General features: G+C 33.7%; 1 protein-coding gene across 3 annotated transcripts in view; it reads left to right on the forward strand.

Moving 5' to 3' along the window:
- Positions 1-10,752: 10,752 nt before the first annotated feature.
- The window catches only part of LOC133202716 (regulator of G-protein signaling 12-like), a 281,826-nt gene continuing 270,086 nt past the window's right edge, over positions 10,753-22,492 (forward strand). For all 3 annotated transcript variants that reach the window (XR_009723285.1, XM_061338575.1, XM_061338577.1), the window contains exon 1: positions 10,753-13,080. Coding sequence is in view for 2 of the 3 variants with exons in the window: in XM_061338575.1 (XP_061194559.1) it covers positions 10,765-13,080 (2,316 nt within the window). In the remaining variant the exon portion in view is untranslated. The remainder of the gene's footprint in view (positions 13,081-22,492) is intronic.

Genomic DNA, 22,492 nt, shown 5'->3' on the forward strand with positions numbered 1-22,492 from the left:
GAATAAAGTATGTATATATGCACAGGTACAGTCGTGGATGTTGTTTATAAGGCACAGGTACAGTCATGGATGTAGAATAAAGTGTGTGTACTGGACAGGTACAGTCGTGGATGTTGTTTATAAGGGACAGGTACGGTCAGGGATGTAGAATAAAGTGTGTACTGGACAGGTACAGTCGTGGATGTTGTTTATAAGGCACAGGTACAGTCAGGGATGTAGAATAAAGTGTGTGTACTGGACAGGTACAGTCATGGATGTTGTTTATAAGGCACAGGTACAGTCAGGGATGTAGAGTTAGATGTGTATACTGCACAGGTACAGTCATGGATGTTGTTTATAAGGCACAAGTACAGTCATGGATGTAGAATAAAGTGTGTGTACTGGACAGATACAGCCGTGTATGTTGTTTATAAGGCACAGGTACAGTCATGGTTCTAGAATAAAGTGTGTGTACTGGACAGGTACAGTCATGGATGTTGTTTATAAGCACAGGCACAGTCATGGATGTAGAATAAAGTGTGTGTACTGGACAGGTTCAGTCGTGGATGTTGTTTATAAGGCACAGGTACAGTCATGGTTCTAGAATAAAGTGTGTGTACTGGACAGGTACAGTCGTGGATGTTGTTTATAAGGCACAGGTACAGTCATGGTTCTAGAATAAAGTGTGTGTACTGGACAGGTACAGTCATGGATGTTGTTTATAAGGCACAGGTACAGTCATGGATGTTGTTTATAAGCACTGGTACAGTCATGGATGTAGAATAAAGTGTGTGTACTGGACAGGTACAGTCGTGGATGTTGTCAATCAGACACCGGTACAGTCATGGTGTAAAATTTCTAGAGTTGTCAGGACAGGTACAGTTGTGGATGTTGCATCCCAAGAAATTCCTTACGATTTTCTTTGAGCTGAACACAATAAAGGTGCTATTAACGCTGTTCACCGATATTCCCTATAGATTGATTCCAGAAAATTGATTGCAGAATCTTAGAGAGGCGGATCTAATAAGAATATTTACTTATACAAATATTTTCTTCGGATGTTATCAATAATTATAGCATTAATTTCCTTTAATATGAGCAATTATTTTAATACCATACCCTGCATATTTCAGGTATCACGCCACGGTTATCGACCAGTCAAGATGTTAATTGTTCCATGCATATAAAATTAATTTTTATTTCTTTTGAGAATTTTTTTTTTTTTTTTTTTTTTTTTTTTGCGGGGGGGGGGGGGGGGGGCTTCCAGCCTATTTTTACAACTTTGATACCTGTGCCTAGTAAATTTTATGTACTTTGTAAATAAATAATTTTTTTTTTTGTCAGGAACTATTCTTTTTCAGGGCATAGGAGGCTACTTCCTGGGGTGCACTTGAGATGTTTATATATAACACATTGAAAACGGGTGGATCAGCCCATTCCACCCGTATATATCATAAGACATACAAATGTATATTTATGGGGAAAAAAACCTGTGCTTTTCATTGACACCACTTGCGTGATCAATGAAATGGGTGAAATTAATAATATTGTGACGTACTTATACTTTCTAACATAAAATTAAGGATTACAAATTAATTCCAATATGTATTTTAATTTCCTTTTTTATTTTACTTTGTTTATTGTTTACTCGTATATTTTCTATAATTATACTAGCATGTTTCATTTTAAATTTATCATTATTATTGAGCATGTAGGATATTGAAATCATGCCCCCAGCCCCCCCCCCCCCCCCCCCGAAAAAAAAATTAAAGACCTGGCTCATATTGTACTCTGAACATAAAGCTTTAAATTCAAATCTGTAAAAGTTTTGGATCCTTCCCTAATCACTGCTGACATCGTTTGTCTCGGTATCACTGTCATGGGTAATATAAAGATTAGCGTTAATTGCGCTTTGATTGAATTCAGTCTTAATTTAAATCGGAGAAAATCCACAGAATTTTTTGTCGTGGATGTTATTAATCAAGCGCGGGTTGAGTCAGTGGTAGTGTGTATGTACGGCACAGGTACAGTCGCAGATGGTGTATATCAGGCACAGGTATACAGTCATAGATATACAAAATTTAGGCATTGTCAAGTTTACATATATTTTCCGCGATATATTCACTAAGCCAGTTATCGTTACCGTTTTGGCGATTACAGCCTTCCCTAAAGTAGATTAATTATTAACACATTTCGTATGTTTCATTAAAAAAAACAATCCATTCTTAATTAACAACATATAGTTTAATATGTTGAACAATCCGGAAAATCTTGCTCTGACATTCCGTTTTTGATATTAGTAAGCAGGTACAGTCATGGATGTCCGGTACCAGCACTGCCGAGTACAGTTGCGGATGTTAGCTGACAGACCCCACTCAATAAAACTGCAAAGGCGGATCCGGGTAGTACGGAAGCGTATTAGGGCCGTAGTGCTCAGTATCTTTTATTAATTTGTTTTAACAAATTAGTAATTTGTTATAACAAATTATCAATTTGTTATATCAAATTAGTAATTTGTTATAACCAATTAGTAATTTGTTATAACAAATTAATAATTTGATATAACAAATTAATAATCTGTTATAACAAATTATCAGTTTGTTATAACTTATAACAAATAAATAATTTGATATAACAAATTATCAATTTGATATAACAAATTATTAATTTGATATAACAAATTATTAATTTGATATAACAAATTATTAATTTGTTATAACAAATTATTAATTTGTTATAACAAATTATTAATTTGTTATAACAAATTACTATTTTTGACGTTTGAAGGAGTATACAGATCTACGGAAGCCAGATCAGATCAGAAATTGTTACTGAAATTGCAGTCTTTATTGAGTCAGTTACTTGAATGTCTCTGTTAGAATATTTAAAAGAATATCTGCATCCAAAGGATGATGTAGAAGAAAAATCAATGTAATATACTGATTGTTAGATCCTTTATATTGAGAGAAATTCGAAGATACGGGCTGTTAAATATGATTTCAATGTCATCAATTCAAATTAACATTGAAATGAATAGTCCTTTTCAAAGTCAACACGGAAGTCAAAATGGGGTGAAAACCTATAATATATTCCTTCTTTACATATGTATTATATTTTGAAATGTTACGACGAAATCATATTGCTTAACGGTTTCTTTCAAAATGTTTGAGTAGTCCAATATGAGGAAACCAGGATACAAATTACAAATGAATTTGAAGAGACAACTGTGTCAAAGTTGTCGGCCAATAATAATTATAAAGGCTTTAGTGGGAATTTTGAGGGCTTTTCCAACAAGCACTTATTTCCATTATAAGATTACAGACATACATGAAAAATAACACAAGGTATATAACAGTACTATGCAATCAAGGATATTTGTTTTCGTTCTCAGAGAGAGGTTGTTACAGAGTGTATTTCATATCTATCTAGAAATTCAGAATTGTCAATGTTGCTTTTTATTGCCCCAGCGTAAAAGGGGGCCAAGAAACTTCACCGGTGGAGCAGATCCAGGATTTTGCATTAGGAACGAGGGGTTTAGATTAAAATAGTTTTTATTCATTGCACTAAATTGGATTGAACAGTAGGGCATAAATGATCGTTCTCTCCATAGGCCAAGGTAAAATAACACGTAAATTTACAACATGGAAAAAAAGGTGTGTGTAAAGCAGATTATCTTTTGGTACATATTGAGAATGCACCCAGAGAGAGAGAGAGAGAGAGAGAGAGAGAGAGAGAGTAAAATAAAATAAAATTAACAAAACATGTTGAAACATATGTTGTTGACTCAGGGTGGAAAAATTTCCTCTAAAAATAGCATGCCTTAAATAAGATAATGCGAACTCGGGTGCAATGACCTAGATTGGGTTCAAGGACGGAGCCCTGGTTGGGGTAAGGAGGGGGGGGGAGCACGGAAGGACAAAGTTCCATTGAAGCTCCTGAGAATAAGCTATTAGGAACCAAGGATTTTCATGCATTGTATTTTTGTAACATTGATGTTTGACAGTGAAAACTCTCAGCGCTAAAAGATCTAAATCCAAATTAACATATTAGTCAGAAGCTCTGTAGAGCTTAATTTTTCACAAATCCGACTTATAACAAGACTTCTGATCAGATCTGGCTTCCGTAGATCTGTATACTCCTTCAGATTTTGTCAAAAATAGTAATTTGTTATAACAAATTAATAATTTAATATAACAAATTAGTGATTTGATGTAACAAATTGATGATTTGTTATATAACAAATTGATAATTTGTTATAATAAATTAGTAATCGTTATATAAAATCATTAATTTATTATAACAGATTAATTTGTTATAACAGATTAATAATTTGTTATAACAAATTAATAATTTGATATAACAAATTACTAATCTGTTATAACAATTAAATCATTAATCTGTTATGACAAATTAGTAATTTGTTAAAACAAATTAATAAAAGATACTGTTGCGGCCCTAATACGCTTCCGTGCGTAGGGTTCAATCTTTGCCGTAAAAATTATCCACTGAAAACATTTTCTGACACCTCCCCCCCTTTAAAATTAAATTAAACGCGAACGAAAAGGAAAAGATTCATTTAAAAAATCAAACATATATATTGCCACTGCCAGCTGCTCACTGCCAATATTATTTGCCCACTGCTTATTGCCAATTGTCACTGCTTATAGATGATATTGCTTATATTTTGTTATCTTTAATATCTTTAATACGCATGCATGGATAAACCCTATGATAACAAGAATATTTCAATAACAACAAAAATTTGCGGATTCAAGAATTTTTAAGCGAAGAAGGCGAGGAAGGAGTAAATCGGAGAAAGGAATATTTCTTCTTAAAAACGAAACATCTAATACCCACATTTCCTTGCAAGCAAATAAATAAATGACCTTTTTTGTCGGGGGAGAGATTATATAACGCCAGAAAAAAGGGGGTGGGGTATCTATTTCTGTAGGGAATTTAAGACCATTTTAAGTACATTGGGGGGGGGGGGGGGAGGGTGTGTGTGTTCATATTCGACAAATTTTTAGTAGGATTTTGGATAAATTTCTTGGTACAATATGATTTATACTTCAAGTATCCCAATAAATTGCGATCATATACTATACACAGTTGCGCTCCCTCTATATAATGACGTCTGTGAACTTTTTTTTTGAAATTTCTTGTGAAAGGATTTCTGTTTGGTTTGCCCCCCCCCCCCCCCCGCACTGAAATTGCTTCCTTGTGAGGCGCCGTTTTTGATATTTATTGCCATTTAGTGATATCTCCTATTAATTCGAATAGGTGATATAACTTTTTCGAATAGGTGAATCACCTTTTCAAGCATCTTCGCTAGCCAAGGGTTTCCGATCCGAAATCTACTCTACAACAGTTGTAGATTTTGGATCGGAAACCCTTGGCTAGCGAAGATGCTTTTCAAGTGATATCACCTATTGGAAATGAATAGGTGATATCATCTATTTGAATAAGTGAGATCCTATATCCTATTCACCTATTTGAATAATTTATATCACCTATTCAAATAGGTGATATCACATATTCGAGCAGAGTAGGTGATATCAATGCACATTTTAAAAGCAGCTCAGTAAACGTATAGGTCTCAATATTTCGTCGTCAAAAGGGGCCCGGGAAGGGTAAAAATATTTAATAAAATAAAAAAATCGAAAGACTAACTAGTGCATAATACATGTTTTTCACATAGATGATTGGAAACATACTTCATTGCCCTTGTTCAACATACCAGTCTTCTAACTATAATATTTGGGCATTACTTCGGACGAACGGACCCATTACCCCGGGTAACGGGATGTTTCGCACCAATGCATGGTTCCCCCCATGATGTTTCGCGCCAATTCTGTTTCGCGCTGAGATGGTTCGCCCCCGATGTTTCACTCCAAGTACATAAATGTGCTACTGAGTTTAGTTCATTTAACAAAATTTTAGATTTTAAATATATGTAAATATAGATATTTTTGGAACATTTTTTTTTTTAATTTAAGAAGATTATATATTTGAAGCAGAGATGTAAATTATTTGTCTGTGTTTGAAGTATACATACATAGAATAATTATGAATTATTATAACACCGTGCTAATTACGTATAAGTAGATAATTATAATACCGCCATCTAATTAAGTAATTATTGCTGGCTTGGACATTGGTGAAATACAGGTATTTCCAGGTAAACCCCAGACTGGGATCAGACTATAATTGGTATCAAAACATATTTCACACCTATTGTTCTATAACTAATTATCAAATGTGTGCAAAACGGGAACACACCCCCACACATCAACTTAAATTCTCACCTTTTGATCTCCAACTTATTACAATTAAATCTTCGTTGAACAGACACGCTGAGCAAACGCGCACCGTACGATCCGTTAACTATAGCAGAGCATGTTATTAAGTCATGAATTTGAGCACACAAAATATTTATATCATATTTGATAAATAATTTAAAACGGATGAAAATGTGATGAAACAGAATAGGCGCGAAACATCCCGGATTCTTACCCCGGCCTTTCCTCCCTTCGAATCCTAATTCTCCCTTCTCACCTTGAACAGTTGAAGGCTTCAATGAATCCCCATATGAGATAGTTTAGATTTTGGCAAATTGCGTTTAGTGTGAAGGTTACTTAAACATATTAATCTGCTTTTGAACATTTTTTATTTAATATACAAAACCCATGAAAATGAGATTAATGTCATAATTTGATAAAGTTTGAATGATGTTCATTCCCCGACTGATAATCCCAATAAATTCATTTAGTCTTTAAGAAATTGTATTCAGTTAAACAATTAAGAATTTCAAAGGAAATCGTGCAAGATTTCAAATTTTAAATCGTCAGAGGACACGTGTAAAACTTGATTTTAAAAAATCGCGGCACGTGGTTTGATTATGAAAAACAACCAATGAATTCGCAAAAAAATTGGTCACGTGACAATGCTACCGTCCATATTGAACCTATAATAAACATCGAAATCGAAGATTAAAGAAATGAACAGTGAGATTCCAAAAAAATAGATTTACACTCTAAAAGACCATGGAATAAATGAGAGAAAATTCTATATAGGTAAGATTGTTTCGAGTATGCGTTTATTTTTAGGAACCAACAGGTGCCCGTGGGTTTAGAGCACAATTTGAATTTTGTTTACTTTTTGAAAACATACTGACAGTGACAGGAAAGTAAGATGTTAACTTTACATTTAATAGTTTAGACATTATGTAAAAAGATGTGATATAAAGCTTTGTGAAAGCTTTTTGTCTCATATGTTTTGTGTAATAAATATTTGTCGGTGTTTTGAAATATTGCAAGTTGGTCCACCATTCGAATTTCCTCGGGGGCCATGAATGCTGGTTAGTTATGCATGCAAGTGAAGTGAACAGTTTACTATAACTTCTACTATGATATAATACTCATAAATTTGAAGGTCTCATATTAAGCTAGAAAATTCTGTTATCTTGTATTCATGTACTCTGTAGTAAATGATAAAATATGTGTAAACAAAACTAAACATGTGACATAAACCATTTGTTCTATCATGTCTGTATCAGTATATGCTTATAATTTATATAAAGTTATTTAAATGATTTTCATCATGCTCTGTATTTATTATAATAAACAATCCTACCCAAACTTAAGTTTATTTGTCATTGCAAAGTGCTTTGATTTTTTTTAAAAATGGAAATTTACCATAATGGTAACATTCTGGTATAGCGTCTTATTTCAGAACCAAATTTTTTAAATTTGATATTTTTCATTATATTAAATAATGTTTCGCTATTGATTGTATGACTATCAATTTTTAAACACCATTTTTTTTGACAGTTTCCAAGACTATGTGATAGCAAACACATCTAAAGGTTTTTTTCTGTGTTACAAAGACACAAACATACAGTAACATGGAATGCTTGTTTTGTAAGTTTTGACAGTTTCCTTGTTAATGTTATAATTGTGTTTGCTCTATATATTCACAAAAAGTCAGATGTACAATTGTAAAACAAAGAATGTAATGTGATATCAACTTTTTTATGCTAGCTGTCTCCTTTTCAGTTGATATATACATGGCCTAAATAATCTGCCTTATTTCTTTAACTCTCATTAGTAGTGTAAGTTACATCTCTAGTCATTTAGGCAAGGAACTATTATTTAAAAAAAATGTCATGTCATTTAAGAAAATTAAAATGAAAAAATAAAATCTCTCACTGCTACAGAAGTGCTAGAGAACTGACATGATAATTTTAAAAATCATAAAAACTGTTTTGATGATCTTAAAACGTTAACACCTGTCAATGCAATATTTAATGCAGTTTACATAATGTTTTTCAATATATACCGATATATCAATATATCAAAATGAAATCTGGATCACCAATGTAAAATGTGTGCTGTATTAGTACCTTTACAGTAACCTTGACATGCATTCTGTTCATAAGAATCAACTTTAAGTCTATTTTTTTTTTGCCATTGCATCGATCAATATTTTGGACAGAACTGTCATTTTATTGCAATCACAGGGACTCTAATGAAATTTTTCCTTCTGATTATTGCTAAATAATAGATGCTGTTATGTCCAGCTGTGTTGTTTGGTCTGGAATGGGCTGTTGATGATTGATAAGTATTATAATAAAAGGATTTATTTGATTGCATGCTTTCAGAATTTAGTTTATTCAAGCAGGTTAGTTCTGTTAAATTATCATACTACATACTCAAGCATCTTTTTGAGTAAAGAGACTGATTTAGTAATTTTCTTATCATTAAATTATAAAAGGCATTATGAAGGATGCATTATGCAGGAAAACTTTCAGAACTTTGCATAGAGAGATCCAAGATATATTCGGACATGGGAGACAAATCAAATTGTGCATTATATGAAGAAAATATGCATAAGCATGTACATGTAAATGATGAATTGAATTAAAATTAAGTCTTCATTTTAGACTGTTTCAGTCTAGTCATCATGTAAATGTGACATTTTTATGCACTGTGCACATGACGTATGTTAAGTGGTATATGCTGATTTTTAGATAACAGATTCCTTCCTGCTTTGAATATATAGTCGGGCATGTCTTGAGTAGATATTAATCTGTGCTTTTATGGACAGACACTTGGTCAGGCTTTGTGTCATTGTCCCTTAGATTTTTGAGTCAGAAGTGATAACATTGATCTTGTAGGTAGATAGGATTAAATACTTAGTGTTGCTAATCCGCAGCAGGGCTGGCCCCGATTTTCTTTTGGCATTTGAATTGAACCTAATTGAAGGCAGAGAAAGTCTAATTTTTCAGAATTTGATTTTCTTTTTTTTTATATATATACCCCCCTCCCCCCTTTTTTTTAATTAAAAGAATGTAATGCATATTTTTAAGATAAAAATGTATCATAGATACAACTAGACTGGTACATAAACATTGACATGGGATAGAATACAAGATAGTTGATTTTTATTTATTTTTGTTATTGTTGGCAGTTGAGCTACAAGGTCTGCAGTCGTGTATGTATGTTTTGCACTTCGGTGCACCGAGTCATGTGACCAAAATTTCCCTTTTAGGAGTTGTATATTGCTGCTTTCATTTACCATGTAAATGCTAAATAGTAGTCCTTTTCTATCATTGTGAACTAAATCCAATTGCTTTCTCATTTATTAAGGGAAAAAAGCACAGAAGATTGTAAAACACAGTGTTTGTCTAGCAAGATTTGAACTATTATATGGAGATCTTATGTTTTGGGACGTGTTGTTTGATGTTCCCTGTCAGAAGACATTCCTACATGTCTAAACAGGGTTTTCTCATACATTAGTGGCAACATACAATACACACAGTTCCATTAATCACTCAGAATAAATCAAGCTTCAAATATATAGACTTCAAACGTTCTTGATTTCTAAACATGTAGGTATATATATATATATTTTTTAAAGGTAATGTTCTGTGTCAAATTTTGAAAATAAAAGTTATCCACCACAAAATATCTACTTCCAAAATACATGTATTTTATGTACCTGGCCAGGTACATATTTTTTTGTTGTTGATATTTTGCAGGTTTACTCATTAAACCTACAAAATGGAAATGAAAAGAGATTGATGATCAATATGTTTTTTTTTTCAGGGAAGTTATTTCCCTCCATTTATTATCCTGAAGAAAAGTTTGTTTGATATAGGCATTTACAGATAGGTGGTAGGATAAACAAGTAATTTATTAAAGGTGTTCACGAGCTAGGTGTATACCTAATAAGTGAAAGTATAGACAGGGCTATTAGACTAGTTCATTAGTGTCTTTTGGACTTCTTATATGCCTGCTGGAATTTAATTCTTTGGGTAGGACCTTTTCTTCTCTTATACAACATTAATTACATCAGCTATTGTTGTAAAAGCCCATATAAACATTTCCTTTTAATTTCATTAAATGTCTGCACTTGTTCAACATTGTTCATTTTGTGGTAGGAATTTTAAGTATTGGGAGATGTTATTCTCACTAAAAGGTAATGAGATTTTCTTTATGGTTTAGAATTGACAAGAAAACTAATTTTAAAAGTGCAATTTTGACACTCGGGTTTGCACTAATTGTCAATATATACAAAGCTTTGACTAAAATGGTGTTTAGCATTAATAATTTTAACCCTAAATCTTGGCATGGTTAGTCTAATTTGATATCGCGGATGTAAATAATGGGCATGTGTAAATAGACACATATGGTTCAAATTTTGATTTCAACTAGTTAACTACTTGTTTGATTACAAGTATATATGAACTAAACTTAAGATTTTTGTTTATTTTCAGATTTAACCATGTATCCTCATTTGGGGCCTCAGGCGAGTCATCCAAAGAGGCGAAAAAAGAGGCCGATTCATGGGATGAAAACAGTGGATGTCACAAGGGGAAAATCAGGGTATGGGTTCACCATATCTGGACAGCATCCATGTGTTTTAAGTGTGATTGTTCCGGGAAGTCCAGCAGATGTGGCCGGACTAAAGACGGGAGATTACGTGGTGTCTGTAAATAATCAGAATGTCACCAAGTTCCCACACGACGACGTGGTAAGAATGGTGGGAATATCCACGGGAACACTCACCCTTCAAGTGGCAGAAAATTACAACAGTTCCGATTCCTCGGATGATGAGTATCACCACAGAAACAAAGCCAGATATCCAAACAGGGTTCGCCCACGTCACGCCTCTAGTCGCCACAGTGAAAAAATTCTTGGAGAGTGTAACCAAAAAGACAAGCATGCTCACAATGACTACAAACACAAGGATCCTCATTGGTCAAAAAGTGATTTGAAAGTTATTCAGGGCCAATCAAGAGTAAGATTGCATGAGCCAGTTGGTGCTGAAAATGTTTATTCCAGTTCATCCAGTTCTAGTCTGAGTACACCAAAAATTTCACGACCTTTATCGGTTGAGAAACATGGATACAAAACACATGATCCTCTTTCTCTACAGCTTCCCAGAACTAAGCAAGCAGTTGTCAAGAGTACTTCACAGAGTGCCAAGTCTTCTCAAAAGGCCAGCAGCCAGCATGACAGACACATGAAATCACAGTCAAGTGGGACATTACATGGGTCCTTTATAGCACCTGGAATCTCATCCTTCCTGAAAACATCAGCTCATCAAGCTAACTCGGCAAATAATGCCTTCATCGCCATGGATGATGATGAAGAGGATGGTGATGATGAAGATAGTCTGTTGAATTGTAGCTTCCACGACATGCGGGTGATTGTTGGTTACATCGGTTCTATTGAAATGCCCAGTGATGCCAATAAACCTCACATCAGGCTACAGTCCATCCGCAATGCTGTGAGGAGATTAAGAGTGGAACAGAAGATCCATACATTGGTTTTGATGGAAATCTCACAGGAAGGAGTCAAGTTGACCAATGGTATGGGAACCACTGTGGCTCATTATCCAGTAGAGAGGTTGGCCTTCAGCGGAGTGTGCCCTGATGACAAAAGGTTCTTTGGGATCGTGACTTTACACAGTGTTAGTGGAGATGAGATGAGTGATGGAACTGCTAGTCAGGAGGAAGAGTCTGCCTCTAGTGGGTCATGCCATGTATTCATGGTAGACCCTGAAATGAGATTCCATAACATCCATGCTCAAAAAGCCAAAACTTTTGGAATAACCTGTACCACAGCCCCAGATCGACATCACCAGGAGAGAAGCCATTGTACAGAGTTTCCTAGATCAGCCACTCCTATCATTGTCTCCATTACCAATCTGTACAAAGATCGTCCTGCTGGCATCAACGACAATGAAGTAGCCTTATCACAGGCCTTTGCTGATCCTTCCAGAGAACCTAGAAGAAGTGTCAGCAATAGCAGCAATAGTGACAGCGGACTTGGTCTTGGTAGACATGATCCAGGCCAAGTGCATGGAGCAGATGCAGCGGTCAGGCTACCAGAAAACCAAGCACCTAATCCTCCTCAAGCTGTTTGGCAGAATCCAAGTTTTCCTTTGGTGGATGGTCCTGTTCAACATTGTTCGCCAGGTGTGCAAACCATGCCAACACCTTTAAGAGATGCCCAGCTAATGCCAGCACCCTCTAGTGTGTTCCGGAGATTGAACAGGTCCAATAGTAGTGATGATTGCTCAACATTAAATAAACAGAAAGACAAGTTCAGTATAAGAGCCATGCCAGATCCGCTCAATACATCAAGATTTAGGGCATTTTCCTCACTCAAGGGGAATAAATCTTACCAAGCCAATGACAGTGATCATGAATCAAACTCTTCCAAAAATAGTGACATGTTTCGCTCTTTTTCACACAGTGATTTGCAACGACCTGTATCTGTTCCTCCCAGAACAATGGAAGATAGTTTCACAACCCCTCTCAACAACAGCAAAGTAGAGAAAGTGGAAATGGAAGCGAATAAGAAGTTGAGTCCTAGAGCACATCTTCCACCTTTCCACCAGCTGCGTTCTCCTTCAGCTCCACCCACTTTGCACCAGCAGCCTGATTCAGATGTGGAAGATTTTGATTTTCCACACAACAATAGTGGTATGGGGGGCCTGATTGAACGATTTGAGCAGGACCACGCTCTCAGAATCTCTTCTCCAGCTGATGTGACCAGACGCTATTCAGAGGGTTACTCTCTAGCTATAAAGGTGAGCAAAATTCTAATGATTTTAGATTTTAGGCGAGAAGTTTAACAACAGAGACCTGATTTGAACATTACCATACATCCACAGAATTGTGGTGCGAGAGAATTTCAAAATATGTGTCAAAGGTAGGATACATTTGTGTAAATATATAATATACAAGGTAAGTCAAGTGTGCAAATACTGTAAACCAACTATTGTTCGTGTCATCTTGTATTCGTGAGTCGTCAATTTGAAATCAATCCGTGACGATTAATTTTCGCGACTGAGGAAACATTCTCTACAAATAAATACAAGCAAAATAAATGGTTCGAAGCGATAATATTATTTGCGAGTTAACGTTGGTCGTGAAACTCAAGGATATTTGTCGCACTCTAATAAAAGTTGGTTTACAGTAGTTATATACAGTGCTGCAGTGTCCTTTTAGGCTCATCTGAGCTGAAGCCTCAAGTGAGCTTTTCTGATCGAAGGGTGTCCGGTGTTTCTCTGTGGTCTGTAAGCTTTTCAGATTTTCAACTTCTTCATATTTATGTGGAAGCATCCTCAGGTAGGGTAGATTCAAATTTGTTCAAATCATGACCCCCCAGGGCTAGGGTAGGGACACATGGGCAATCAAATTTTTACGTAGGATGATAGCCATGATTAGTCTTTTTTTTACTCAGCTGAGCAAAGGCTCAAGGGAGCTTCCTGAATGAAATATGTATGGTGTCTATCATGTGTTGGCTTCAGCAGAACCACTGGGCCAAGTTCAATTAAACTTGTCCCAAAGCATCCTTGGGTGAAGGGGATTTAAATTTGTTTACATGAAGGGCCACACTCTCTTTTAAGGGAAGATAAATAAATTAAGAATTAGTGAAAATATAAAAGCATATCTTAAAAATCTTCTTCTCAAGAACCACTGTGCCAGAAAAGATGAAACTTTTGTGAAATTTTCATTACATAGTGTAGATTTAAGTTCAAATTATGACCCATGGAGATGGGTAGGGCCACAATAGGGGATAAAAGTTTTACATAGGAATATAAAGGAAATATCTTTAAAAATCTTCTCAAGAAAAACAAAGCTATGATTAGTCAGAAAATGTGGAATCAATTTTGTTCAAATCATGACCCCAGGGGGTAGGGAGGTGCTACAATAGAAAATCAAACTTTCACATAGGTATTTATAGGAAAAAAATCTTTAACAGTCTTCTTAAGCCATGATCAGTCAAAGAAATATGGAAGCATCCTAAGTGTAGTTTCAAGTTTGTTCAAATCATGACCCTCTGAGGGGTAGGTTGGGACTACTTATATACCTAAACTTTTCAACAATGAATTGATTTTTTGCTTTTCTCTAGCAAAAGTGCTTAGGTGAGAGATGTGACACATGGGCCTCTTGTTCATGGTAGAATTGGTTCTTTCTGATAAGATCTTATTTAACAAAGTCTGCAAATCAGTTCTAATAGTCAAATATTGGGTTATTATTTGATTTCTTGGATAAATACTGGAAAAACTAGATCAATGTTATTGAAGGGACTGTTAATTTTTGTTGTTGCCTCATGCTACTGAAACAAAGGTTGCTATTGTTTCAGTAAGTTGTGGGTATCACAAAGACATCATTTTCTTGAATAAGAGGGTTAAAAAAAAAGAGTTGCTTTCTGACACCTCCACAAATATTTTATGTACCGGTATTGCATTGGTAGTGTGTAAAATTTCAAATATTTTGTTCTGTTTTACTTCAGTTTAATTTGCAGTTAGGCAAAAATAATTGACAGTGGTTGGAAAATAAAATTCATACTGTTTATTGCATAGAGATGTTTATAATATAATGCTAGGTTGAGAGATTCAACAGAAATATGTTTTACTTAGAGTTATCTCTCTTTGTCTTCCATACTGATCTATAGGAGTAATATCTTTAATATAAACATGCTAGTACAGTTCTGTTTTCCTGGCATTTGATATTTTTCAGTGTACATGTATTAACTGTTTTATTAGTTTTATGGAAGCAGATGTTGTACAGTTGGCCACTATACCATATATATACAATGTTAAACATTTTCCACTATACCATATATATACAATGTTAAACATTTTCCACTATACCATATATATACAATGTTAAACATTTTCCACTATACCATATATATACAATGTTAAACATTTTCACTGTAAAAATGGCACAGATACTGTATTTTTGCTAAGTTCTCTGTTTTTTATATATCCGTAAAAAATCTCCAAACTCTTTGACATACTAGTAGGTGAAACGTACATAGTTTGTACTAGTAATTCACATGTATATCATCAATTTTTGAAACTCAGATATCCAACTTAAAGATATTCATGATATGCGGAACAAATTATGAGGAGTAATTAATGGCTCTAAGCCATTAAAACTATTTTTAGTAATTTCGAACACATTTGAAGGTTTCCTTGTTCTTATATACCTTATTTATGCCGAGATTATAGGACACAAACAATTTATTTTTACATGTATAGTGTGTAATTTTTAAGGACAGCATAGGTCGTATAGAGAGGCTGTGTTTATACTACTTGTTTAGAGGAAGAGGTTTTCCTGTATTACGATCTTTGGTTGGGGGTATCATCTAGAGCTGTATAAGAGGCTGGTCACCATCTCGAGTGTATCTCGAGGACGTTAATGGTAGGAGAATTTAGTGAGTAGGTGATGACTAGGTACCGCGTCAGTGGGAACTTCTCAGATAGGAGAATGGACAGACAGTCCGCGGACGTGTTGCTGCTTTCCATTCTAACTGATACTGTAAGTTGTGGAAATTTTGTGAAATCTGAATGCATGATCTCTGGCATGTATCGCTTTCATCATAAAAAGCTTCCTTTGTATGTTGTTTTTGCCCTCTAAAAGAAAAGAAGGAGAAAGAGTAAGATTTGAAGAGTTTTTTGAAGTGTTTATGTTTCCTGTAATGATATACACTTGTAAAATTGAAAAAAAAAAATTATTTTCTGGGTGAAGGAATTACAAGAAAGTTACAAGATTTGAACATTTGAAATGTCTTTATGTATAAGAGTGTTTTGGTGTGTTTAATCTCAGGCAGACTAATCAAAAATGTATTTATTAGATATTAATGAAAACTTCTGACATATTTTAGGATAATACATGTGGTTACCATGGTTACCTGCCAAAATTACTTAACAATGCAAAATTATATCTTTATTCTAAACTGGAAAAAAAAACTCATGAAGGCTTAGAAATTTTTTCAACATTTGATTGGCATATAGAATAATATAGAATATGTGTACATAAGAAGATAAAATTAAGGAATCTAATATTTTCTATATAATTTCCACTTAACTGAGCAACAACTGCAAATAAAAAAAAAATTCTGGAATTTGCATTTTTACCATGGTACTGTACGTGTACATAAATTGGCGTATTCAAAATTTAGTGAAATCACTGGATATGGAGTTGTTGGTGAAATCATGAATTAGTGCTATACATGCTTATGCCATATATTGTATTTATGAATGATTTCTTAGCGGTATTCATGAATTAGCGCATCATTGTCTGCACCAAAGCTGCTTAAATATGAAGCCCGCTTTTTAAAGTACACATACAGTATTTCCAAAAGTTTAGTGAAACTGTCCCAAAATTAAATCAGTGGGCATGTATTTTACAATAATTTGACATTTAAACAAAACCTGATAAAACTGTTTGCTTCTTGCAAACATACAAAAGAGAAAGATAGAAACAAATCTTATACTGTATTAATGAAAACCTTAAGATCTACGGAACTTCATTTGGGGATGAAATGTGGAGGTGGACAGAGTTTCCTTATTTTAGAATGATGTGTTAACATAATCATGATAATGTATTATTACATACAGAGGAAGTGAAAGTTCAGTTGAGAGTTTGTACGTGTACATTTATGAATTGTCTGATTTTTAGATCAATAAAGGTATTATTTGGTTCTAAGCCTAAATTGTGCTTTCACAAAAATAATATTGTATGTTTTTGGTTATGTAAAATGTTTAGGTCTGGATTATTTTGATCAGTGAAAACTTGCTAAAACATTAGTAAACTGTTGTACTTCACCACATGTAAATCCATTAACTTTTTTTTTTTTACTTTTTCCAAGTATTGAATGATGTAGAGTGCATATTAAGTGTGTGTGAAAGTTGTTTCAGGGATTGTTAAAATTTTTCCTTTTACAGTTTGAATTGGTCTTTCTCTGGTAATTTGATAATTTTTAGGCCAGTAATACTGAAGCCGAAGGAGTTAAAAATTATACAGTACCCTCATATTCTAACTGTCCGAGAAGCATGACTGACTGCCACTATGACTCTTACATGTGACACTCAGGCTCTGCTCATCCCCCCCCCCCCCCCCCTGAATCAGCTGATCAGTAAGAAAAATCTTTGTACTCTGGTATATATGAACATCCTAGCTGCACTTTTAAGAGATAATAGTACATCTTGTTACTTTGTCTCAATGTTACATAAGAGTTAAATATGTTACATTTAGTTATAAATACACAGGGCTTCAATTAAGGAGTATATGAATTGCCCTTGAATCAGGAAATAACAGAAATAGTCTCGTTGACGTTATTGTTAAGATGTGAATGTAACTGTTCAGGATCTTGACCAGTAATCATGGTATTTGTACACAAACTGTGGAGGTGTGGTAAACATTTGCGTGAAATTTGGATGTAGAATCCGAGAATTATTTCATTCATGATTTATCGACACAACTAGACAGTATGGCATATAATCCCAATAAGGCGGCCATCTTGCAGCGGGCCAGATCGGCCAGGGTCCGAAGACGACAGGGTTCTCTTCAGACTGAGCGCATTGTCACGTCTGCGTATTTGGTATGTCTAAAGTATAACAGTATTTTTTTAATGCTACCAGTACATTATCATGATCATAGGAAGGGAAGTGTAAAATGAATTTGTGAATGAGATTTGTGGAATGGATTTGTAGATAAATAATTATGATCATGATGATTTTGTTCAAAATATTTTTATTGTAAAGAGGTGAGGTGGCGGGTGATCAATGATCAAACTGTCATAGTTATTGTTACAAAATGGTGAAATTTGATGAGGAAAATACAGAAAAGAAGGGATTTTGCTGAGTGTAATCAAGTTTCATGTATTTTGTAAACCCCCCCCCCCCCCCAAAAAAATCTTATCTTTAGAAATTTTAAATGTTTGTTGAAATTATTTTTAAACTATGTTCAGAGGATAGTTGTTCATGCTAGAAATTTGGAAGGGCCTAGAGAGGAAAAAATAACAGATAAAAATCTTTTATACTGAAAACTCTATCGCCACCATCTAAAAGGTCTAAATCAAACATGTATATTATCATTGCATAATTCAAAAGTTCCTTAACAATACTTTACTTATTTCCTTCATTCGTTTCAGTTTAAAAATGATGGGGTTTTAAAACCAAAATCAGTTAAATCTTTTGAGCCGATCGTCCTGGTTGCTAATTTGTTTTTTTAATATCGATTCTCACAAGGTGTAATGTTTACTGTAAGAATTTAATTGATTTTTCTGTTGAATTAATTTAACCATTGACATTAGCTGTCTTCAGAAATGTGCAGGAGATGCTGTTGGTTTTTCTCATAGAATATGACTTTTTTTTTTTTTAAAGGGGGTAATTCATGGATTAAATGGCCTGGTGTAAAAACAGTTTTGATGATGCAATTTGAGATACTGCTTATAATCAGGTTAAACTTACCTTATGTTTGGACCTCCTTGTTTGTTCTTGATAAGATCCAAAATTTCAAAAATATTGTGAAAAGCTGGTTGCTGGTCTAATCTCTATTTCAAACTGGGTCTCATTTGACCACTAGCTGACCAGTCTGCATAGGAACTCTTAAAACTAAAACCTCCAACAAAAAAAAAAAAAAAAAACAAAAAAAAAAAAAAAAAAAAAAACAAACAAACAGAGAGAGAGATCAAAAACCACCTTAGATGAAGAACCATTTTCATGGATGTGCTGAAATGAGATAAATAATGAATTCTAATTGGAAGAAAAAATTAATTGACACCTTGAGTGTATATTGTGAAATTTAAATTCCATGTAGATCTGTATGAGTGGAAACTGTATACCTTTGTAAATTGGGAGACGCAGCACTTGATTTTTTTAGCAATCGAAGTGCTATTGATGGGAATAACTTCCGCTAATGTAGTGAATATATATTCATGGACATGCAGCCTCATAACACGGTAGAAATTTTTGAGAACGGCAGCTAGTCAAATCTGAATTCATTGTGTGTATTTTTGAGTAAGAATGTGAATGAATGCTTTGGGGGATGTACAGAAATGTCGAGATTAATTCGCAGGTATCGAAGGAGTTCATCTCAACAGGTATGCATATTTTTCATATGTTTTAAAGTTTCACATGAAGCTTTAATTGGGATCCTGGAAATTTATTTTTTGATTAAGTAAAGATTAGAAACTGTGAAGAACTCTGTTGTTGATCTTTGTAATTATTACTCATTTATACATTCAAATTAATTATAAACATTACTTGATCTTTGTAAAAGTTGAATTTTGTGTAAGTGTCATTTGTCAGTGAATAGATATTTGAAGTTGCTGTATAAAAATTACATTGGGGAAAAAGTTGACAAAGTTGATAAATGTTTGATTTCATTATGATATTATTATCCCCTTGCAATGGAGTTGGAGGGAATATAGTAACGCCCTTGTGAGTGTTGGGTGGGTTAGTGCATTTCCATTATGCAAGCAGTAATTCATATTGGGAATGATGTGTTCTGTTGCGAGGGGATACTCTGCTTTGTCCTTGTTAAAACTAGAGTTTTCCAAGGAATGCATGTGCCAGCTGCTATAGCATTATTAAAGACATAAAGCTAAAGTGTGGTCAATTTTTTTTATTGGCAAACTACCATTAAAGTTCATGCAAAGAAAAAAAAATATCCTAAGATTTATAGAAATACTGATTGAATAGTATTCATTATAAAATGTGACAATTATATAGAAATATCATTTGTCAACCTAAGCTAAAGGAATAATTTATTTAAATTGAAATTATCACAAATAATCATTTGTTCATACGTGTTTAAATTTTAATTCAATTATCCCTCACTTTTGTATCATGAAAGAATTTGTCTTTGCTGTAAGTCCACAACTTTGCTTGAACTATGAACCAAAGTAGCATACAAATAGCAGATTTATTTTCATAAAACTAACAGAGTGAATTTAAATTTTAATTTGTATGATAAATGTATAATATATAAAGTTTGAAAGTAACATAGTGGGGTCTTAAATATGTAATATATATTTGCTAGTTATCAAAGCCCTAAATCTCAAAATTTGAAAAACCAAAGATAATGGTTCAGAGTTGAAAAAGTAGGTCAAAGGTCAAGGTCAAGTTGACTGTTACCCTGGAATTATTTTTCTTAACTGTCTTATGATGAGCACAATACACATGGCAAATAGTACAGACTTATCTCTCTAAGGTTAAAGAATATGGTGTAAATCAGCAGTAGAATTTTGAAAAATTAGGTCAAAAGTCAAGGTCATGAGTCAGAAACTCTTGTAATTTTGCAAAAGCCATTGTTCTAAGTAATAAATGAGCAAAATATAAAATCCTTATCTCTAACAGTTCTCGAGATATGAGGTGTGACAGATGGACAGACAGACAAGACACCAGGCAAAGTGATCCCTAAGTGTCACTTCGCTTTGCAGGGGACACATGAAAGAATTATAGTCTATGATGTTTATGAATGTTTAGTCACATCCTTGATTGTCATACATTGCTTTTATAATTACATGTAATAATTGATAAGTTTATTGCTGTTAATAGATAGTGCTTCAGGCTTAGTGAATGTGTACTCCTCAGGTGGCTAAATCATCATATTGACCTCAAAAACAGCAATAATTGTATAATGTTTTTAAAAGATACTTTGCAGGGAATATTGTTTTCGATTTAATTAAAATCATGACAGCCAGAGCAGGGAAAAAACAAACCGTATAAATCTGAAAGATGATTGGACTGATTTGAATCAGTATTTACTAAGTATTCAATGTACTCATAGTTTCATATTAAAAAGAAAATTTTCACCTTCACAATGCATTGTTATGTAAGAGGTACCTGACTGAAAAGTTTTCACTTTTTATGTAACTGGCACCAGGTGAGACAAAACCACATTTTAGGAATTTTTCACTTAAAGGATGAAATCTAGCTGGCAAAATCTGGTTATAATATTGATGATGTTTATCTATTTGTTTGCTTCTGTAATTTTGTTTTTAACAGCTTAGGTTATCCCTTTTATGGGTGATCTATTTAAAGTAAAATCTGAGGGAACTTAGGATGAAGCAGTTTAATGCACCATCAGGGGCTGGCCTTGGTCTATAACTTTGACATTAGTAAATAAAAAATGTTTCTATCTGAATGACCTGTTCTAATATACCTCTTCTTAAATCACACATAGGTAAATCTAAATGAGGTTTTTTGGTGATATTTTTGGATAACACAATTGGAGTTGACCTAGGCTTTGACCTTTGACCCTGGAGTTGGTTAAGGAAATCTTTTTACAATTATTGACTTTTGAAAAGGTCTATCTTGTGACTATATGGAATTGGTCAGGTATTGGTTGACATCAGCCTTCAGCCTCGGTCAACCAGTACCTGACCATGTCCATATAGTTACAAGTAGACTTAATTCAAAAGTCAGTAACCATTTTATTAAATAATAAGGAATTCTAAAACATTTTTCACTTTATAGTTCTTGTCATCAACAAAAATAAACACTCATGATATGAAGTGATATGTTTTGTAATATAATTACATTTCAGAACTTTGACAACAAAGTGAAAAACAATATTATAAAGCAATAAATACTCTACCATTACTAATAAATGAGTTTAGTCTCTTTAATACTGGTATCTGCCATTTTTAATTTAATTTGCTTTACATGCTTTAAAATGCGTTATTTGTTAAATATTTACTGGTAGTCGCTAAAAATGTTAGCAAATCTGTGGTTGGTTACAAATGAAATTTCGAATAAACCTCCCGGAACTTCATTTTAAGGTGCAACTCACTCCGAGATACACCTTAGGAAAGATAGTCTGGACCAATCAGACAGAGAACATCAAAATTCCTGATCATTTAATAATATCTATTATCATATGGATAACCTAGATAATCAGATTAACATATAATAAATTATGGACGTCAGGTTTTAAATTCAGATTTTAAAAACAACATTTGTCCCTATTGTGAGGAAGTGAAATGCTATATGGAATTGTTTTTTGTAGGGAATGCATTTTCGTTAATTTTATAGGTATACTTCGCTGTGGATCTGTAATGTTTTTAGTTACGAAGCAGTCACAGAAAACTGTTACCACTAATTGAAGTGTTTATTTCTTTGGGGATTTTTTATAAGTTTAAATATTCATAAACAATTTTTACCTTACTTTTTATTAATTCTACTTGCAATTAAA

Source organism: Saccostrea echinata, unplaced genomic scaffold (genome assembly GCF_033153115.1).
Source record: "Saccostrea echinata isolate AGI-Se365-2 ecotype Australia unplaced genomic scaffold, CSIRO_AGI_Sech_v1 ptg000047l, whole genome shotgun sequence".
Lineage (NCBI taxonomy): Eukaryota > Metazoa > Mollusca > Bivalvia > Ostreida > Ostreidae > Saccostrea > Saccostrea echinata.